This window comes from Dacryopinax primogenitus (genome assembly GCF_000292625.1).
Source record: "Dacryopinax primogenitus strain DJM-731 SS1 chromosome Unknown DACRYscaffold_13, whole genome shotgun sequence".
NCBI classification, from domain to species: Eukaryota; Fungi; Basidiomycota; class Dacrymycetes; order Dacrymycetales; family Dacrymycetaceae; genus Dacryopinax; species Dacryopinax primogenitus.
The window spans coordinates 321,515-341,888 of NW_024467210.1; the positions used below are offsets into that span (position 1 = coordinate 321,515).

The 20,374-nt window shown below is 52.5% G+C and overlaps 3 protein-coding genes across 3 annotated transcripts; 1 reads left to right on the forward strand and 2 right to left on the reverse strand.

The window, feature by feature from the left end:
* Window positions 1-63: 63 nt before the first annotated feature.
* DACRYDRAFT_117302 (uncharacterized protein) lies at window positions 64-962 on the forward strand (the record flags this gene model as incomplete). The annotated part of the gene is made up of 3 exons (XM_040770357.1): window positions 64-132; window positions 225-494; window positions 550-962. The coding sequence occupies 3 exons, from the start codon at window positions 64-66 to the stop codon at window positions 922-924; spliced, it is 714 nt and encodes a 237-aa protein (XP_040627146.1). The 3' UTR covers window positions 925-962.
* A 4,175-nt stretch (window positions 963-5,137) lies between these two features.
* On the reverse strand, window positions 5,138-8,508 carry DACRYDRAFT_117303 (uncharacterized protein). Its single transcript, XM_040770358.1, has 6 exons — window positions 7,625-8,508; window positions 7,495-7,576; window positions 7,234-7,431; window positions 6,182-7,167; window positions 5,600-6,131; window positions 5,138-5,550 (listed from the first exon to the last, which is right to left on the reverse strand). Exons 1-6 carry the CDS (start codon window positions 7,733-7,735, stop codon window positions 5,348-5,350), a joined length of 2,112 nt encoding a protein of 703 aa, XP_040627147.1. The 5' UTR covers window positions 7,736-8,508; the 3' UTR covers window positions 5,138-5,347.
* A 1,398-nt stretch (window positions 8,509-9,906) lies between these two features.
* On the reverse strand, window positions 9,907-11,416 carry DACRYDRAFT_16809 (uncharacterized protein; the record flags this gene model as incomplete). Its single annotated transcript, XM_040771228.1, is given in 6 exon segments — window positions 9,907-10,004; window positions 10,024-10,188; window positions 10,225-10,253; window positions 10,376-10,844; window positions 11,018-11,027; window positions 11,345-11,416. The coding sequence occupies 6 exon segments, from the start codon at window positions 11,414-11,416 to the stop codon at window positions 9,907-9,909; spliced, it is 843 nt and encodes a 280-aa protein (XP_040627148.1).
* Window positions 11,417-20,374: the final 8,958 nt, after the last annotated feature.

Genomic DNA, 20,374 nt, shown 5'->3' on the forward strand with positions numbered 1-20,374 from the left:
CGAGCAATCGTACATCGCCCGTCCCGTTCGAGAACGGCGACGCGGTCAACCCTTTGCCACCCGATGACCCGAGGTTTATCCTCTGGTCCACTCCCACCCCGCCGGTCGTCCCAACAGGCCCTCCCAGGCAAAGTGCGTTCATAAACGTACAACCTCCGACACCTACTCAAGGCCCGGTCAGGCGAAACCTACTTGCATGCACCCTTGAGCGCTGGATCGCCCAGCTCACCTCGAGCTTGGACTATGACATCCTCCTCGACACCCTTATCTCCTATCGACCGTTTCTCCCTCCTGCAGCGCTCGCACGATTGCTCATCATGCGCTTTATGTGGACTCTTCAGCAACCTCCCGCAGACTATCACCCCACCGAGATCAAGCGACAAGAAGTTGTACGCAAGATCGTACGCCTGCGGACGATGCTCGTCATGCGCTGTTGGCTGCAAGTCTTTTTCCGTGTCGACTTTGTACACAACAAGGAGGCACGTGATGTTCTAGTCGGCTGGATGAACCGTATGAAGTGCGAACCGGAGATTCAGGCACGGGGACGAGGTGCTCAAGCTTGTTCGGCGACTAAAGCGGATCGTGCGGGAATGCAAGGACGCATATAATCGGGATGTTCAGACTGAGTTCGAGCTTGGTCAGAAAGACTCGCCTATCGCCCCTTCTGCTGCTCCTCTTCCCCCTGTTCGGCATAACGCGAATCCTGTCCCACCAGAGGAACAGAATGCGGAAGATATCGACCTTTCTGACCTCTCCCCGCGGCCATCTGTAGACTACGACCGTCTTGCCGGCCGCTCGGCTGCAGAACAGTATGCGCATATGGCCACGTACGGCAAGCCCAATCCTTCGTCGCAGCTCAGGGAGAGCATCCGCGGTTTGGCAGACTTTGTCGCACCCCACCAAACCGCCACGGTGGAAACGTAGGAACTACAGATGGCCGGCTTGGGGTTGGTACCAGAAGCCAAGAGGGAACACCGCTTTCCACGTTGTGCTTGCAGACAGCGACGTGCGTACATCGTGCTTCGTGAGATAGCCTCTGTCTTCACTCCTTTGACCTCTCCGAACACATCCACATCAGCCCAGTCCGCGGTGTTCCGCTCGATCTTGCGAGCACACCCAAGGACAGGGAGATCTAGGGCAGCCTTGCTTAGGCCACGCCCATGCATAGACCGGTCGTATACCAAAAAGATGACAACTGGATCAAGCGTCTGGATCTTGGTATGATAGTCCTCCAAGATTGAGTTGAAGAGGGCCACAAGAATTTCGTGACACGTCCGTCCGTTTGTATTCTGCAATCCACACCACTGAGCTTCCAACTTGTCATGGAAAGCCTCAGTGGATCCCTGGAGTGCGTTGTCATTCAGGTCATATAGGCAAGCAAAATTGGCTGTAATAGTCGCATCTGCGAGGTCCCATTTCGTTATAATGGCGTCCTGTTCTGGCGTAATGGAGTCGCTCGATGAGTGGCAGAGCGAATCTTCCTGGGATACTGTGCCGGAAGCGCAAGAGGTACTCCCAGGATTTGGTCCAGTGGAAGTTGAGGTTGGCGAAGCCGATACTCCTAGTTCCGGTGGGGAAGATGTGACTGGAGTGGAGGAGGAAGAATGGAAGGGAACATTCTGGAGATACGTTGAGTCCCGCACGAGCAGCTCGCCATCTCTCTCCATCAGCACAGAGAGTGGTACGAAAGATATGGACACCACGTAGACACTGGATGTGTTCTCAAAGGATATTGAGGATCAAGGGTGAATGATCGTGTCGCGTGATTGACGCGGCGTAAGTGACACGACTTGGATAGCCCCGGCCTGTGACCGACGGTTGTCGACAGAAACTGTTCTTCAAGTATAGACTGACGTGCCTGGATGCGGCCAAGAATGGGAGATCGACTCGCTGGGGAAAGTCCTTTAGGATAGGTTGTTATAGCAGATGGCGAAATAAGCGATGACTAGTGCACGACTTGTTTGCGTAAACATCCCGGGGTGGAACATGGCTCACTTGGGCGATATTCAAGTCCGCCAATTACAGTAATTAAGCATGTTACTAACATATCTATACAGCATGCGTAAGTGAGACGGAAGCGAGAATGGTGTCCCAGGAGGCTTCCGGAATAGTTTTGAGATGTTTGTAACCCGCCTCGAGGTACTTCAACATAGTAGTCTGAAACAGTTCGACGATGGCGGTCGAGTCCCATTGGGCTGTGTCTAGCTTCTGCGACCCTTCCATAGAGATCTCCCACCAGTCTTTGAGTACTTGCTTGAAAAGTTCGACAATGACGAGTTTGCTTTTGTTGAGGACCTTGTGCCCCTCTGCCCGTTGCCTGTTGCTTTTCACATCATCGGCATTGTACAGCGTGAAAACCTCCTTCTCTGCTCTTGTGTGTATGCCCTTGCGACGGCCAATATCAAGTACTGTCCAATAAAGCACATGCATATATGACTCCAGGTCATCCACTGGCGTGCTGCGACACTCTTCATGCATCCACACGGCCCAATTGAGCCTCATCGACATAAATGGCAGCGTGCCCTGGTCATATGCATCACCATCATCCTAGACCAGCAAAGAATGATACTCACATGTCGGGACGACTGGATCTGTCGCGCCCCGTCAATAGGAACTGCCTAGTCACCGTCAATCAGCACGCCGAAACACGGACCTTCTCCAACCAGTGCACGGTAAGGTCTACTGTCCATATTAGCAACCATCGGTGAGGGTTAATAAATGCTGAATGACGTACTCAAGGGGCGCTTCGCATGACATGCCGTCAGGAATAAGCAAGATATTGCCTATGCTGACGTCCCGGTGATAGTATCCGTTCTCGACCAGCGCACTGAGCCTTGAAGACAGGAGTCAAAACCAATACGGCAGGCATAATAAACCGTCTCACCAGTCATCGCAAGCAATATACTGATCAACAACTCCCTCGGTCCTCTCGCCGAGCTGAGCGATCCCCCCTTGGTTTGCATGATGATATATGATTCGACGCGATCGTTGTTGCTTCTGAGTCTGATGAGAATATCGGCCATGGTTTCCAATCCTTGTCGAACGGCGCAGTCATAAATTCTGCGCCGCTCTCGAGCTGAGATGTCCAAGCCTCGACGAATCGAGGAACACCGAACTGTCCTGAGACCTTTTGCAGCATGATGGCCTCGTAATTGCGATCTGCCAACGGATATGAGATCTTGATAATGAACGGCCCCGGGAGGCGCTGTTTGCCCATCATTCACGTGGGGCAGTTCATCGGGGATGGTTCCGGAAGTTTGGCACGCAAAATTTTGCGAGAGGGAGGCAGGTGTTTCTTGTCGCAATGCACAGGACGGAGAAGTCTCCTGGTGCTTGATCTCAACCGGTTGTTCGGCCTGTACTTCTTTTGTCGTTGGCAGTGAACGCGGGGAAATCGGAAACGAGTGGAAAAGCAGGGGATCGCTTGGCCCCCCTTCGGACATGGTTGAAGTCGTGAAGGTTGGTGTTGCCGCAATTTTCATCCAGTTGCCCTGAGCCCGTCTGCCCTGTCGGGTACGTTCCTTTATCGGGGTTCGGGGTTCGGGGTTCGGACAAGATTCTCTTTCGTGCTTCTCCTCCCGGTCCTGCTGCTCCTTTCCCTGCCCCCATCCCTTCTCGCAATCGCACATTCCACTCCGACGTGATCGTTTGACCATTCCCGTCAGACGATGCATCCATCGCCTTCCGGACCGTGTCCGTCGCACATAGAGGCACAGCTGAATGGTCCACGATGGCAGCATTCTTCATTTGCTCAACCAGCCTATCATCTCCGGAGGGACGTTCCTGGTCGGTTGTAACAGGAGCGTCTGGAAGTGGAAGGAGTAAGCGGGGGGACATGAGAAATACGAAGAGAATTGCGTACCCAATACGAACTCAGCCACGTACGTTGCGCGTCCGCGCACGACTGCTCGGTTGGAGATGACCTTGACGAAGCGATAGGACTTCCGACTAGAGTATCCCACTACGCCCTTCGTAGGGTCAGAACCCGAGACAAATGCCGGAGGAGGTCCTTGACTTGTTGCGACCACATATCTGATCACTTCTTTCAACTGATCCGGAGTTTGAATTTGTAATCGGAATAGAGGAGACCCAACCAAGCCTCCGCGGTGGAAAAGGAGAAATCGCAGCTCGCAAGTTTGGTTGTTGTATGCGAAGTCGACGGAACATCGCCTGTCACGGTGCGCTTGTAGAGCACAACGTGCATATGTGGCAACTTGTCCGACAAGCTCTACCATACGTCCCTTAGCGTCTCCAGACCCTTCCACGCTGGCCCAGCCCACAGTTTCCGATCCGATTGGGCGCTTGCTGCGGAGGAAGTCGGGTTTCAGGGCTGCATGGCATGGCCCAGCTTCTTGCATCAGCCGGTCGTATACGGAGAAAAAGGCAAACCGAGTGGTCTTGCAATGGGAGTGATATTCGTCCAATGCTGAGTTGAACAGTTCCATCAGAGGGGCATAACACGTCCGTTCTGAATTAGACTGCAGTTCGGTCCACCGGCTGTTCCATCGTTCAAAGATAGCGTTGGTGTCCTTTTGAAGCGCGTCATCGTTTAGGTTATATAGACGAGCGAAATCGAATTCAATAGTTGCATCCACGAGCTCCCCTTTCATGGCGTTGATCATGGTGGCCTGTTCTGGTGGGATCACGCTGTTCGATGAAGGCCGCAACGGAAAGGAACCTTGGGAAGAGATATCTGCTGTATGGCAATAGGTAGATGGAAGTGATTCTGCCCGCTTCGCATGAGAGGAAGATATGGGGGCGGAGGACGATGGATGGAGCGGAAACTTGTGCTTGCCTTCGTTGCGCGTGGGCGCTGGCGTGAACTTTGTGGGCGTAACATGAGAGGCTTGGAGTCTCTTATCAGATGTCACAGAGAAAGGCGGCGTTGGGAGAGCGGGAGGAGAGCGAGAGGAGTCACTAGTCGAGGGGATAGAGGAAGACATGTATAGATAAAAGTGTAAGAAATAACCAGGGCGCTCATTGGACCCTTACGACACAAGGCACGTCGCACGTGACTCTCCCGATTTGGTCACGTGCTACAGCGTGGGGCACAGCCCAATTATCTCAAGTGCAAATTCAATCTAGTCCACTCCCGTTGGATCACGACTGCATTGAATGAAATACTGGTATGATATAACTGATGCATGGTAAACACGTCCCACCCTTGGACCGGGAAGAACATGACTCGGGAGACAGAAAATACAACCCGCTGGATGCCGGGGAGAGAAGCCGATTAGCTCCAAACACGCCGCGAAGAGGGAACAGAGGACATGACAGGATATGATAAGACACAGAGAGACAGAGAGGAAACAAGAATGCAAGCAAAACAAACTCTCGAAAAGACCATTCAATAAGTAGTGACTTCCCTCAACTGCATCCTCCGTCGCTCGGCTTCCCGTTCTGCCGCAGCATCGTACGCGTACTTGACCGGTTTCCATAGTCCGAGCTGGATCTTGATAGGATCGTATCCTGCTTCCTCCTCTTCCTCCTCGTTAGGCAAAGGGCGAGGCGTACCCTGCTCTTTGAAAAGGTCATCGGGATCGAAGGGATCTGCGAACAGAGTCAGCATCTGCATGTCCCCAATGAGGGAAAAACGCACTATCGTCATCCTCCTCGAGTGGCTTGACTGGTCTCTTCCCAAGAGCCTTAGCACTCGGCTTCACAGGCGTATTCGGCACGCTAGAAGACTCATCATCCGTAGGAGGGGCACTCCCATTGACCAAGTAGTACGCCGGTTCCAAACGTAGACCATTCGGTTTCCCAGGAATCGGCGCAGCGACGGGCGTCGTTGGCGCAACGGCCGCTGCCACAGTAGCAGAAACAGCAGCAACAGCAGCCCCGATAGAAGGAGCGAATGAATCGGTGCTTTTACGCCTTGGTGTCCCCTCGGGGGAAGGCGTCCTCCTCCTCGGCCCTGAGGGCGCATGAGGCGGAGGGGCCAAATGCGGAACAGGCGGCGTAGGCAGCGGATGGCTCAGGTGCCCCGTGCTGCCTGCATACCCTGCATTGATGGGGGATGCGCTTCTACTCCCTGGCTGGGAGGGCGAAGGCGTCGCGACCTGGCTGCTTGATCCCCCCGATGCTCCAAAGCGGGTATCCAAGTACCCCTCAGCGTTAAGATACTGTAAATCCTAGTACCTTGTCAGCGCCCTCTCACGAAAGAGCAGGAACAATCCCTTACCCGTCTGTCCATGCGCACCTCCCGCTTACTACGCTCCTCCACCTCTCTTTCCTCCGTATCCTCCACCCCGACCCTGGCGTGCTCCTCGTAGATCTTAAACACCTCGAGCAGCTCCTGATGCGCCCCCAACAGGGCAGCGAACAGTTGTTCCTCCTTCGTCTCCTTCTCCCTCACTCCTGCTGCTCCTGCCGGGGGCACAGGCAGCGGCCTCTGCGAGGGTGGAGAAGGCGTCCGTTGACCGTTCGGGATAGCGAACGGGGGTGTGGGCAGCGATCCCGCAGAACTAGGCGAAGCAGGGGAGATGATTATATTGCTGGGCGGGGGTGACGACAACCCCTGTTGCTGCTGTATAAGCTCACGCGAGCGCTGGGCCTGCGCAGCAGCCCACTCGAGCTGACTGGCGATTATCTCCTGACTCTTGAAACACTTTTGCCAAAATTCTTGTATGAGCGCGTTTTCCTCCAGTCCCTCTGGCTTGGCGTACACGAGCGCTTCTCGCAAGAGCGTCGCGTTCGATTTAGCGATATCGCATTCTTCTAGCAGCCGACGACGGTCTTCTTCGGGTGAGATGACGCGGGCAGACTTGCGCTGTGCGAGTCTGGGCTGGGCGTATGCGGACGGGGTGGGGAGGGCAAGGGAGGGGAGGTTCTGTCCACTTGCTGTCCGCGCGAGTGGGACTGGGAGAGAAGCTCGTTGTGGCTCTGGTTGAGTGCTGGGTAAGAGATGGCTAGGCGTGCTAGGAGGGTTGAACATCGGGTCCGAGTCGTCAAACGGGTATCCTTCCTCCGGCGCGTCCTTGGGCCTGACTTTCCTCCACAACCCTACAAAGCCGCCTCGCTTCCCATCGAGCTCCACGCCCGCAGATGGCCAGGTATATGCGGCGGAGGCGAGGACGTGCTTGAGCCGTTCTGTCACTACCGGGTGGGGGTTCTCTTTCGTCAGGATAATCTCGACCGCATCCATGAACTTCTTGCTGGCGCACAACGCTGTTCACGCATCGCATGAGCCACCACTCGACTCGCCGCAGAGCGAAAAGGAAAGAGACGACTCACAGACGAACGGCTCGCCACAGTTGCGCAAAAGGATCGCCCAGAGCCGAGCGGCGCTGACCTGCGCAGGCGGCTCACCATACTTGATATCCTTCCGAAGTGCCTTTGCGGCCTCTTTTGCCGTAACGTCCGACTCCTTTGCCCGTTCGCAGAGGTCGAGTACGCGCACCCAGTCCTCGCTCGCGTGTGCCGTTAGCCATCCTACACAGGCAGACTCAGTCAGCCAACTCCAATCCCAACTGCACACCACGGTAAAGCACGTACCGATCTCACGGGTAATGTCCCACCCATCATCCCCATTCGCATGTGGGGGTCTATCCCTCTCCCTCCCGTCCTTCCTAACGCTCTTCGAGCTCTTAGCACTCCTCCTACTTTCCCAGCTATTCATGCCCACCACGTCCTTGTGCTCCAAAGCCTTCCTCTTCCCGACGTTCGCCGTCTTTCCCTCCCTATCTCGCTCACCTCGCTCGGAATACGAGCTCTTCCTGCTTTCCCAGGAGTTCATCCCCGCGTCTTCCGCCCTCGGCCCACCGAGGGAAGCAGCGAGGAGATTCGCTCTCCATCCCCTGACTCGCTCTTCCCTATCTCGGTCCTGATGCACTGGGGCAGCAGCAGGGGAGGGGAGGGTACGCGAGTCCGTCCGAGGACGTACGGTCTTATCCGTGCCGTTAGGACTAGGGATGTACGGGTCGAGCTCTCTCAGATCTCTGATGTCGCGGGTCTCGAGTGCGGGTAGCTCCTGCTGTCCAGAAGCCGATCGTTCCCGTTCCCGCTCCCGCTCCCGTTCCCTCTCCCTTCCACCCCCGAGGCCCAGAAAACGTTTTCCCAGCAAAGGTGCCGGAGCGAGAACAGCGTTCTGTGGTCCATAGCCCGTATACCCACTTTGGGGCGTCGGGGGCAGAGGCTGCTCCTGCCCCCCGCGGTAGATGAGTTCCTCTGGCTCCCTCACCCTCGCATGACCGTTGTCGGACTTGATCCATGCGAAAATCCCGTGTTTCTTCTGTTGGGGCTGATCGGGCGTGCTCGGGGAAGGGGTGGTAGGGTAGTGGGAGTGTGGGTGGGAATGTGGGTGGGAGGAGAGGGAAGGGTAGGAGTACTCGGTTGTTGGGGTAGCGCTCGTTGTTACCCAAGTGAAGTCTTCTGACAGGGGCTGTTCTCTCTCCTTCTCCGGACTCTGAGATCGAGGAGGAGTAAGGACACCCGAGCGTACTGGGCCAAAGGAGTCCTTTGTCGGTGAGCGACGTTGAGGGTGTTGAGCTGAGGTTGGGAGGACGGGTTGTTGTAGTGCGTATGGATCTGTGGGAGGGTCGATGGGTTCTGGGGAAGTGTAAGGTGCTGGCTTTGCTGGTTTCTTGAATATCTTGCGCATTGTTGGTGAGAAGGTGATGGTGAAGAAGGGAGATATGGTGGTGGTGAAGAAGAGAGAGGCGCCGAGAGAGGAGGTAGAGAGGTCGAGGAGGAGGAGGGATAAAGTGGTAGTAAAGGGAGAGGCGCTGTGAGTAGTGAAAGTGCACAACACACCAACGAACGGCGCAAAAGGCAGTGCATTTCTACCTCTTTCTCTACCATGCACAGCCTTGTCACTTTCTTATACTTTATCTTCCTTTTTTTTCACTCTTGCGTACATATATTTCATACGTTTATTACTCCAAAGTAAAGCTACTAACTACTTCTCTCTCTTGTGCTAAATTACTCGGCATCTTCACTCAAACTAGCCAGCCTACATCCAACGCAATACCCAGCCAGCACAGCTACACATCCGCACACCAACCGCAGCACATCGCAGCCTACATACACCCCACACTCATCACATAACACCTTACCCAGCGTATATACAGCAGCCAGCAGCATGCACACATACACAAATATCCAGTGGTACAAAGTAAGTACGTACATATACTAATCCCTTCTCAATTGCCATGCACCGCCTCATCTGCCTCCGCTCTCCACCAAATATTCCCCCTTAATAGTCCCTTGTCCCTTGTCCTTCCTCCTCTCTCACAGCACACAATGAGAGCGAGGACAATCTAAGCGCCCGCGTAGTCGACCGCAAAAATTTAAACTAAGCTTCAATGTTAGAGGGTAGAATGATCACTTGACAGATGACTGAGCCTTAGCTACCGTATCAGACTCAGAAACGACCCCAGCAGCGCTCGGTTGTCCAACACGGTCCTTTCGCCGGCGGGAGACGCTCACAACGGTTGAATAACTACGATCCACCCATGCACGTAACGGCAAACGGCAGCATGCAGCGCCAACAGAACTCGACCAACTTTTCTCGAAATCTCCTTCAACCTCCCGCTCTGTCTCCCACTCCCGAACCCACCACCAGCCCCCTCCTCCCCGCCCTGACCGAAAACAGTCTCACCTTCCCTCCGTATTACCCTACCGTAAACCCGAGTATCACCGTAACTATTACATACCTCCTCCTTCAAGCATGGAGTATGTAATACCGCCATACCGAGTACTCCAACCCCTTGCCCCCCTGCCCCTTACTCGCTTCCGCCCACTGAATGCCCAACTTTCAATCCTGATACACCGAAGCAGACTGAGCTGCTTACGTCACCCACCTTTTCCGCTCTTGTGCACCTATTGCTGCACACTGCTCACTGCCTGCCCTCGTGCCTTTAATTACGACACCACACAAGTCGGCGTCCGCAACGCCCCGGAAATTAATTATACATCTACCCCTGCACGAGACCGATCAAACCGATCAGACCTGTCACATGTTGCCCCGTGAACTGTGTGCGCGCTTAGCCCAGTCGTGTCGCTGTCTACAGACTGTATACATACCCATACGACACTCTGTGTACATGTTACATGCTTGCTGCCCGAGTACTTGCTGACCGTCGCCCGGCCGGGCACAGACACGCCGACGCCGACGCCGACGTTTCTCCGTGTCCCCTCGATATACGCCCCCGACTCCTTCCCTCACGCTCCTCCCCGATGGAAGAAGATCTAGAAACAAGAGTTTCACCCCCTTACCGGACACACCATTGATGTTGAAACTTGGAATAATAGCACTATTTCGCGCAGAAACAGGTAGCAAAGAGAGCGGACGACGAAAGATCTACCATTATGGGAGCTGACGGATGTGACCTGGCCTACACTAGCAGGTCACTCGTACTATAGTACTACTACTCACAAGAGTCTCATACCTTGTTGTTCCTTCGCATGTTGCTCCGCCGCCCTCCTGCTTGCATCTTGGATAAGCAGCTGTTCATCGTAGACGTACTTGACACGAGCCTTCTTCCTCTGCTTGGGGGGAGAGTATACCGGTGGGAGGATATTGGGATACGAAGGTGGTAGAGAGTTGGCAGACACCGGAGATGGATCCGATGGATACCTGGTGGGGTCGCATATTTCGTCGTAAGCAGGAGGGGAAGAGAAAGGGTGAGTAGCTTCTCCATCGACGAACTCAGCTCCTCCGTTATCGTTGTTAACCTTGATGTTGGGGGAGCGACCAGTAGTATCCGTCAAGGCAGACCTCGTCACTGCACCCCCTGGGTTGGAGACGCATACTTGGTTGGACAAACTTGATATGATGTTGTGCTGACTGGCAACCCCTGCGGAGCTGGCGGAGTCCAGGGTGGTAACTGCTTGGTCGTGCGTCCCTACACCAAAGTCAGCATCGTGTATCCATACAACAGATGAATATGGCATACCAATGAACGCGTCGACTCCTGTTCTGCCGCCCAAAGCGCTCAACAACTTGTTCATGTCAGAGTATCAACCCTGGCAGGGTGTAAGAAAAAAGAGGATCCGCTATTGTCCAAATAGGACTTACTTTGGTAAGACTTGAAATACATTATACATAGGATAGCTATGAATGTGTAGGAGGAAGTGGTGGTGATTGCCTGACGGTGAGGAGCAGGTTGCACGCGATGACCTGCCCCCTAGGCCTTATCCGCAAATCCGGAGCATTATCCCCGACACGTCTCCAGCCTCTCACTCTCATCGACCCCGACTATAGTTCGCTCATCGTCCTGTGCGTGTCCTGTGTCTCTGCCCTCGGTCAAAGAGAAGGCCAAGAAGGTCGAACTGAGGGTTGCGAAAGAGGGAAGCGGCAAGGGTCGCATCAAGCTGACCCGGCCTTCTGCACCCCCCTACGCACCCGGAATGCCGTGAGTTCTGCACTTTTGTGGGTTCGATAACCTCTTCGGGAGCCCGGAGCGACCCGATGCATGTGTGCTTATCACGGTACAGGAGACTGCTTGCTCGCTTGCTGATCCCTGCTGATCCCTGCTTATAACGCAGCCACGGGGAGGCCAGCCCATGCAGGCTGTCGGTGCCAGCGCACAACGCACCAAGCTTTCGCTGATTTCGATTCAGACCGTGTCTGATCGCAAAAGGGAATCCAGCCCGCTCCCCGAGAGAATGTTATGTCACCCCTCCTCAGTCCGTGTGTGCCCCAGCTACTATGACTCGTTTCACCGTACCCACCTGATTGATCGGCGAATACGCCACAGACGCCGACAACAGTGATCGACGTCGACCTATATCTGGCTGTAACATCCTCTCTCCGATCAAAGTATATTAGCTTTCATCAGCCGGCACCCTTATCGGCCATCTCAGAGTTGGAATACAGACCAGTTGTAAGCAACAAGCGCCCGTCCAGATTTTGGGCTTAACGACGGCTCTCTCGTTTGCCAGATGCGGCCACGGCCAGCGTGGGTTAGGGGTTCCCCCGATAGGGAGAGAGGGGACAACGTAACAACCGTACGATTGTCAGGCTTCACATTAACTTGATTTTGTGAATGGACGTAACATGCGTATAATATGAGTGGTCATTGAGTTTATTTGGGGGTTCGTTGGAACCCCCCTGAGACAGCTTCCCGACGACTGCAGGCACCGGTTTACGATCACCAAGCACAGAGAGCGGGCAAGTTGCACGCCATGTTTAGAAACGGCGTGGCAGACTGCTTTAACGAGAAACATGCGGTTATCGGTTTGCATGACTTGCTTGTGTATGACCTTGCTTCCTCGTTAGCATTGCCGTGCTGTTTTCACAGGATGGTGAAGTAACGTTAACCGGGTCGAACATGTTGAATTCATTTCAGTTAGTGGACCCTCAGTCAAGAGCGTCTTTGACTACCTCGGCTGTGGCTTCGGGACATCATGTCGAAGTGTCATATATTACACTGATACGTTCGTGAATAACTTGCATGAGTACATGGACGAGTCTCATAAAACTGCCAAAGCAGCTCAACATAATCCCTCACATAACAAAGAGCCAGAACAGGGTAGGATTGATCAAGAACTCAATGCCTTCCAAATCAAATCAAGCGGCTAACATGGTGCGCCTTCGGTTGGCCCTCGGCAAAACGTCGTCTACGATATCTTCGTTTTCTTTATCTTCAACACTTTGCAGGCTGACGGAAGGAGGGCGCGCGAGGGATGAAAAACCGGATCTGGGCAGAATGCCAACAGACGAAGAGCGTCTTTGAAGCGAAGTGGCTGGCATACTTAGTCTTCTGGCCGCCCCAGCAGCAGAAGCTTTCGCAGATGTCAGCTGAGATTTGGCTAAAGCCATGTTCGCTGCTGACACTGGGGTTGGCGTTGAAAGAAGGGAGGATCGTCGGCTGACTTTCGAGGCTTCAATTGTCGGCGGTGCATTCAGGGTGCAGAGAGGGTCCAGCACGCCCAATGTCACGCGACGATCTTTACCCTCTCTACTCGGAGCTCGCAACGCTGGGGTTTGAAGAGGCAATGACTCTCGAGAGGGTGGACGGACGCGATTGGCAGCAGGAGTATTCCCCCCGGCAATTCCCTTAACGCCATATTTCCGCTTCAACTGGAGACCGCTCAGTAAGTGCGTCTGAAAACGATCGCAGGAATAGACTTACCAAGTCAAGTTCCTGCTGCTTTGCCTCAAGGGCAATGTTCAACCCTTCTTTGTCGTCTTTGACTTCATCCCTAGACTTCTTCAATCTTTCCACCTCGAGTTCCTTGTCTCGCGTTTGTGTTTGCAGATCGTGCAGCCGTTTCCTCATTTTCTCATTCTCGTCCTTCAACACCTGAACTTGGGACCTCCAACCGTCAGTATCGATGCCTTCCATTGCCTTCTGACGGATGATGTCGTTCTTTGCCTTATCCGCTTCTTCAGCACGATGTGTAGCTTCGTCGATCTTGCGGGCTTGATTAGCCAGTTGATGCTCATAATCCCTCTTGAGTTGAGCTATATTCCCACGGAGCGCGTCGATCTCCTTTTCTCCCTCCATGATGCGCAACGTCGTGGATGCGAGGTCCTTGTCCTGCTCTAGAACAAGGGACTCAAGCCGCTCCTTTGCTTCGGTTGCTTCATATTGTTCTTGGAGCACAGCTTGGCTCTCGTCCTGTAGTTGTTCGAATGCGTGGCGGACGTTTTCATGCTCTTTCTGCTGAACCTGGAGTTCTTCATAAACGCGCGAGAGCTCAGCCTTGACATATTCCAACTCTGCTTGTACCGTGGCCAGCGCAGCAGTCGCCTGTTTCCCCGGTTAGAGGTGGCTGAACACAGTTATGAATCTGAGCAATTTACCTCGTCCTTATCGGTCTCCATTTTCGCCTTAGAAGTCCAGGCTTCGCTCAGCTTCTCGGCCAGCTCATGCATCTGTTGCTTGATCGAAACCTCTCGTTCACGTCGCTCTGCTTGGAACTTCTGCATGTCCAACAGAATTGCCTTTTTGTCTTTTTCGAGACCCTGGATCTTGTCGGTCGCTTTCTCGGCACCTTCCCACTGAGCTTTGACTTCTGCATCAAGTATCGCATTCTTCTGAGTTGCGCTATTCAGTGCTTTGGCTTGATCACGCAGCTGGTCCTCGAGATGAACGAGCTTCTGCTGGAATTCCTTGAGGTGCCTATCCTTCTCTTCTAATTGACCTTGAGCCTCCTCAAACGCCGCAGTCTCAGGGGTGGGAATGATCTTTGGTGTCGAGTCGCGAAGTTCTTGTTCTCGCTTATGGGCGGCCTCAAGCTCACGCATCAGCGTTTCGATCTCTTCGTCTCTGGCCTGGATAGCTTCAACCGCTGACGTAGTACGTTCTGTTTGGCTACTGATGGAGGCTTCCTTCTGCTGAAGCTGTTCGCGCAGATGTTCAAGCTCGTCTTCTCGTGCCAAACTTGTCTCCTTCAAATCTTCTACGGCGTCCTTCATCTCGGCGATTTCATGTTCAAGCTTCTGTTTTTCGCGCTCGGCTCTCAGTTGTATATCTTGATTGTCTTGCTCCAACATCGCCCTCTTTGCCCTCTCCTCCCTTGCTAGGATCTCTGCATCGCTGAGCGTACGCTTGAGATCTTCTATCTCACGCCGGAGTTGTTCTTCATCTCCATGGCCAAGCGAACTCGCACGTAACGAAGCAGTATCCGAATCGACCAGCATCCGGAGATCTGCCACGAGTTCACCAACAGTGTTCTTGATATTCTCGCGCTCCTCCTGTCCCTCTTGGAAATGCAACAACAATGCGTTCTGCTCACGTACATGTTCAAGCATCTCTTCGTGTGCGCGGAAAACTTGTTCTTCGCCATGACTCTGCAAGCTCTGAAGGTCCAGCGAGGAGATAGCAGTAAAGCTCGAATTCGGGCTGCCGGACAGATTGCGAACTTCTCGGGTATGTGTTGGAGAAGGCGTGCCAGGGAGGGAGACGCGGCCCCATCGGAACTTCCCGGGCAAGCTTAGGCTTTGCTCGCCCATGGTCATATTGCCCGTAGTCCCGTTGAAGACGGACGTATGCGCGAGCTCTGAGGGAGCGGCATCCCATCTGAACTTTCCTGGCAGCAGCAAACTTTGTTCACCCGCAGTCGTGTTATAGACAGAAGCCTGCACGCTCTCGGAGGGAGAATTCGTACTCCACCTGAATTTACCAGGCAAGGCAAGGCTCTTCTCAGGTGAGGGCGTAGTGAACTCACGAGAGGATGAGACGGCGGCGATGATACCCTCCATTGGCTGTGCGGTACGGGAGAAGATCCTGCTTGTCCCGAAACCTTCTGCAATGGAGTCCCTCGATGTTGTCGAACTAACAGAAGTGTTGGGGTCCTTTGGAGACTGGGGTGTCATAGGCTGAGAGGGCTTCTTGCCTAGCCCGAGTGCCTGCTGGCTCGCGACCCGCTTTAATATGGGGCTATCCTCTTCCTTCCGTGTTGGGGAGGGTAACTCACCTTGCCACTCCGTCATAGAGAGGTATGCTGTCGCGTCCGGAGTGCTGCTGATCGGGCTACCAGTCCTGGATACGCCAGTCGCGGGTGTCCTCGGGCCGGGGCTGGGGGAAAGGGACGAGCGACTGACACTACGCTCCGCCTTGGAATCGGGATTGGCTAACACCAAAGACTGGCCTTGGGGGAGCTGGAGCTGGCGGTAGGACTGGACGGAGTCATGTGGGTCCCTAGACAGTTGGGCGAGAGAGCGTTCAGCAGAAGGCGATTCGAGCATAGAGAGAAAGGCAGTGTTGTTCGCTTCCGTCGTCTCGTGTTCTTGATCATGCTCTCCCTCTTCGTCGTCCATTTCCACGGACGGGTGGGTCACCATGACCTTGGGCGACTGTGTTCTCGAGCGTGGGGAGACAGCGGAAAACGGTGGGACGTATTCGGCGGAACTGTCCGAGCTATCTACCCCACCGTGTATCAGTGCGTTCGACAGATCAAGCTCGTTCAGGTTTGTGAAGTCCAGCGTAGGGTCCTGAAGGGAGAGACTACGCTCATGGCTCTGATCGAAAAGAGGCGCGTTTTCTGGCGTGAGCTGTGGTGCAGGAAGCGTGCTGTTCCGGCTTGAAGAAGTGGACACAGGTGTGGAGAATACTGCAGGCGAGCGGCGGGCGGGGGTCCTCGCGACGACATTCGTCGTTGTCGCTACCGGTGTAGACATCGACCCAGAGGAGGCGCGTTCGGGGGACAGCGCGATGCCAACTTCGCCAACCGGCGTCCCTTCGCGCTCGAACCCAGTTCCAGTGAGTTCGATGACGTCCATCGTTTCCTCGCTCATGCTCAATAGCCTGTCCACGCTGAGATCTTCGATCCTGCTCATGCTCATGCTGATATTCTCACTGTCGTCGGGCATGAGTGCGAGGCTCAAGCTCACATTTGCTGATGAAGAGGTGGATGAGGCGAGGCTCATGTTGGGTGAGATGATGCGGAATGCTGAGCGACCGTTGAATCGGACCGACTGACCCGTACCAGGAGTTTGGGGCGCACGAAGAATGGATCGTGGAGGGAGAAAAGCGGGCGAAGGCACAGACATCATTGTGTTCTGCGGTGGGAGAACACGTGAGCTGATATTGGTCGGAGGGGTGGAGACTGGTGTGGTCGACTCCGCTATCCCGGAATCAGCATCGATCTTGGGTTTAGATGGTGATGAAGACACACATCTGACATGGTCCCGACTCCTCTCAAACGTCTCGTTCAGGAGCTGATTGCCCTTCTCAGCAGCAGGGCTTTCCAAGCCAAATTCGGTTCCAATGTAAGACTTCGACCCAGCTGAGCTCAAACCGCCCTTTCTAGCCGGCGTTGCGGGTGACATCGGTGAGGTAGGCGTGTTCTCTTTCTCCGTTGCTGCGAATAATTTTGCTTTGGACTTGGGGCTGAGACTCAGGTGCTTCAAGAGGGACATGCTTTTCTTCTTCCTGGGACTCGAAGGGGAACCAGGAGTGGATGGTGTATGAGTATCAGGGAAAATAGCAGAAGAATTCGTGTGCTTGCCGGTATCGTGTTGTTGAGGGGTGATGTCGTTTATATCGGTCTCATTCTTCGAGTCGTTGCCCTCAGTGATGTTAAAGACAGGTTCGTTGGATGCAGATTGTTGACGACTGTGAAAGTTTTCCAGATTTGGATGATCGCAGTCAATGGAGGGCAGTACTTTCGGGGCTGTTTGAAATGTCATCAGTGTCTGCATTGTGGAATGAACGGCCTGTGGGACGTACATCGTTGCGGGGTCGACGGCGCGGACACTGTCGGAGAGAGCGGTTCATCTTCATAATCGTTCGCAGGATGTTCTTGTAATTCTGACTTTCCGAATGGATTTATCTTCGTCCAGAACGACGCCATGGCTCTGCTGGGTGTCGCGAGCGTTGAGACCAAGGATGTGAACGTCGTTGAGAGCTCGAGGCGCGTTCAACGGACGACGCGTCTGCTTCCGCGAAATAAAACGTGACTTGTTTTGTTCTTCACGTGATTGACTTTTTTTGTTCACGTGACTAAACTGCTCACAACAATTTTCTTTTCTTGTGTATTGTAGTTAGTCCGTTGTAGGCATACTCAATACATTCATTGCCGGAACATCTGTTCTACCGGCTCGTATGCAGTATCTGGATACCGCCAGACCAATATCAAGGGTGTGTCTTACTCAATTAGTTTCAGGTATCTTCCATGGTATATTCCAATTACCACCTCCACATTCCTTGATCTTCTATATTAGATAGCTCATATACCCCTGTAACGGGAGGCCAGACTCTTCCCCTTTGACCACTCTGTATCCCCTCTAGCTAGCCCCACTCCTTGATATCGCATCCTCTTCGAGCATATCCCTGTGCATATACCACTATACTGGTATACCAACATCTGTTATCTGGAAGCATGCTCACCCATAGGAGGTTCACACAAGAGCTTGATTAGACTATCTATTGTATCTATGGTACAATAGGAGTCACTTCAAGTGGAGCCCAATGTGAGGCTCTCCTCTGTGATTTATTCCCAGGGCATGTCATCCATTATCTGATACTGCACTACCATCTTTGGACTTGTTACTTGTTGTCAAAACATTGTATCCAGCATTTATTATTGCAGTCCTCATCATTACTGCCACATTGTCTAACCACTGTCCACCATTGTCACCCATTGCTGTTGTTCTACTGTCATATATCATATACTCTGTCATACCCTCTGTCACCATACCCAGCATTATTACTGCAGTCCCCATTGTTACCGCCATATTGTCATCAAACACTTGAGCTCAGATACTGCTATTTAACCTTGGTGAACCTGTAGAGATACCAAGTTGCCCAACATAGTTCAAACATGGCATTCCTGACTTTTGCAACAACTCAAGGAGTCTATCCAAGCCAAAAACAAACCAGAAGAACAACTACCGAGTGATTTGGTAGTTCAAGTTACTATGGCTTCAGAAACCACATCCTCACAAAACATGTCAGAATTACTTGATTCTGATATTAATATTGTACTGCCATCTACCAACCTTTCAGACCAAGAGCCTTCTGATCCTATCATGCCACCATGAGTCAAACCAGAAGGAGATGTGGGTAGTCAGATGCCACTGAGGACATCTCGCAATGCACCAAAACTAGAATTGAATGCCCCTACAGATCTACGGCAGTACTTTGATGATTTCAAACAGTGTGCAGAATCCAACAAACTACCAGCTGCCCAATGTTTCAAATATGCTGCCCAGTATACTCCTGCTGCTACCAAAGTGGTCTGGAAGAAGCTACCATCATTCAAAGGAGGCAATTATGACACCTGGAAGGCCAATGTATACAAGCTATATCCAGGTGCATCACAGGAAGACAAAATCTTTACCTATGCAGATCTTGAGGAATTAACACATAAATCGGCCACAGTACTGATGAGTACTCAAGCCCAATTGGGAGAGTACATTTGGCATTCCATCATATCACCAGGTCATTTGGCAAAGGAGAACAGTTATCAGAAAGAGAGAAGAACCATGCATTAATGCAAGGATTGCATATCAAATTCACAAGTCAAGTTCTCACCAAACTTGCCATTGAGTTCCCTAAGCATCACCTGGAAATTTCATATCCAATGTCTGATGTACAAAATACTGCATCTTGACTACTTCATGCTACCCCGGCTGATGCTCCTGTTATATCCCTTTCAAACATTGGGATGAATACTGGGTTTTCACCTCTGAGTACATCCTCAAATACCAGAACCTTGAGCATGTTTCCCCTCAAAGCTGAACCAGTGTATTCTACTGCCATGGATACCTTGGTCAACAAGCTGGATAATATTGTCAATGTACTCAGCACACTGGTACAGCAAGGCACTTCACAACACTCTTTGAATACTGGTAACAATCACAATATGAACAATGCATATGGTCAGAATACTGCAGGTAATGCCAGTAATGCAAACTCCAGTACACCATCAACCCAAACTTGTAATTGGTGCGGCCTCCCAAACCATTTCATCAATGAATGTCCCAACATGGAGATTGCTATCTGCAATCGGTTTGTTATCAGGAACCAAGACCACAGAGTGGTTTTACTGACAGGTTGATATGTACCCACTGCTATACAAGGCAAATTACTTCATGACCATGTCCAAACTTGGCATCAGCAGAATCCCAGAAATAAGACAGCTGAGATCAACTGACAGGGCCAAGGCATGGTTCCAGTCGGATTGTTTACTACAGCTGAGCCACTCACACAAGCATTTGCTGTGGAAACCCCAAATGCATTATTCGCAGGTACTGAGCCAAAGGAGACCACTTTTCTACTATCACAAGATCAACTGGACCAAATCCATGCATTGAAGTCAAAATCAGTTGAATCAGGAACTGTTCCCAATGGCATGATCCCCCAGTAGAAATGCAGGTTATGGTACCTCAGAAGCCTGTTACAACAGATACTGTTACATGCCATGATATACCACCACATATGACATGGTCAGTAGACCCCATCACCATTAAAGAAGAGCCCATGAAGCACAAAGACCCCCCATCAGCCCAAGCCATTGTGGATTCAAAAAATGCACAACACACTCACCTACAAGCACCCATTGAACAAACAGCTCTTGTTGATAACATACTCAAAAATGTGCTCAATGTACTGATGACCTTGACATTCTGAGAACTGTTAGCAGTCTCTCCAGATGTCAGGAAAATGGTCAATTATCAAACATTGGTTTGCCAGACCCAACACGGAGTACAACCAGTTTTTCTACAGCAAAATACTGATGGTATCGACACAATGACTGCAACAGATGGTACATGCTGTGAGGTGGTACAGGAAAAAGATGTCCCCACATGGGCTCATACATGGCACATTTCTGGCAATGATGCCCCCACAGGCATGGTCTGGCAAAACCATTATCCCCTTGCATGCCATCGAAATTGTTAGGGCAACACAGGCTGACTAAGTCTGCTCACCTAAGAGTGCCAAGAGTCTAAGCAGGCAACAAGGAAGTGGAGTAGACCTGA

Bases quoted from the DNA above. Each gene is read 5' to 3' on its own strand.
- DACRYDRAFT_117303 (XM_040770358.1), bottom strand. From the start codon at position 7,735: ATGAACTCCTGGGAAAGCAGGAAGAGCTCGTATTCCGAGCGAGGTGAG. The intron at 7,577-7,624 runs GTGGGCATGAAT...AAGAGCTCGAAG, and splicing joins CTTTGGAGCACAAGGACGTG to AGCGTTAGGAAGGACGGGAG. The intron at 7,168-7,233 runs GTGAGTCGTCTC...ATGCGTGAACAG, and splicing joins CTGTGGCGAGCCGTTCGTCT to CGTTGTGCGCCAGCAAGAAG.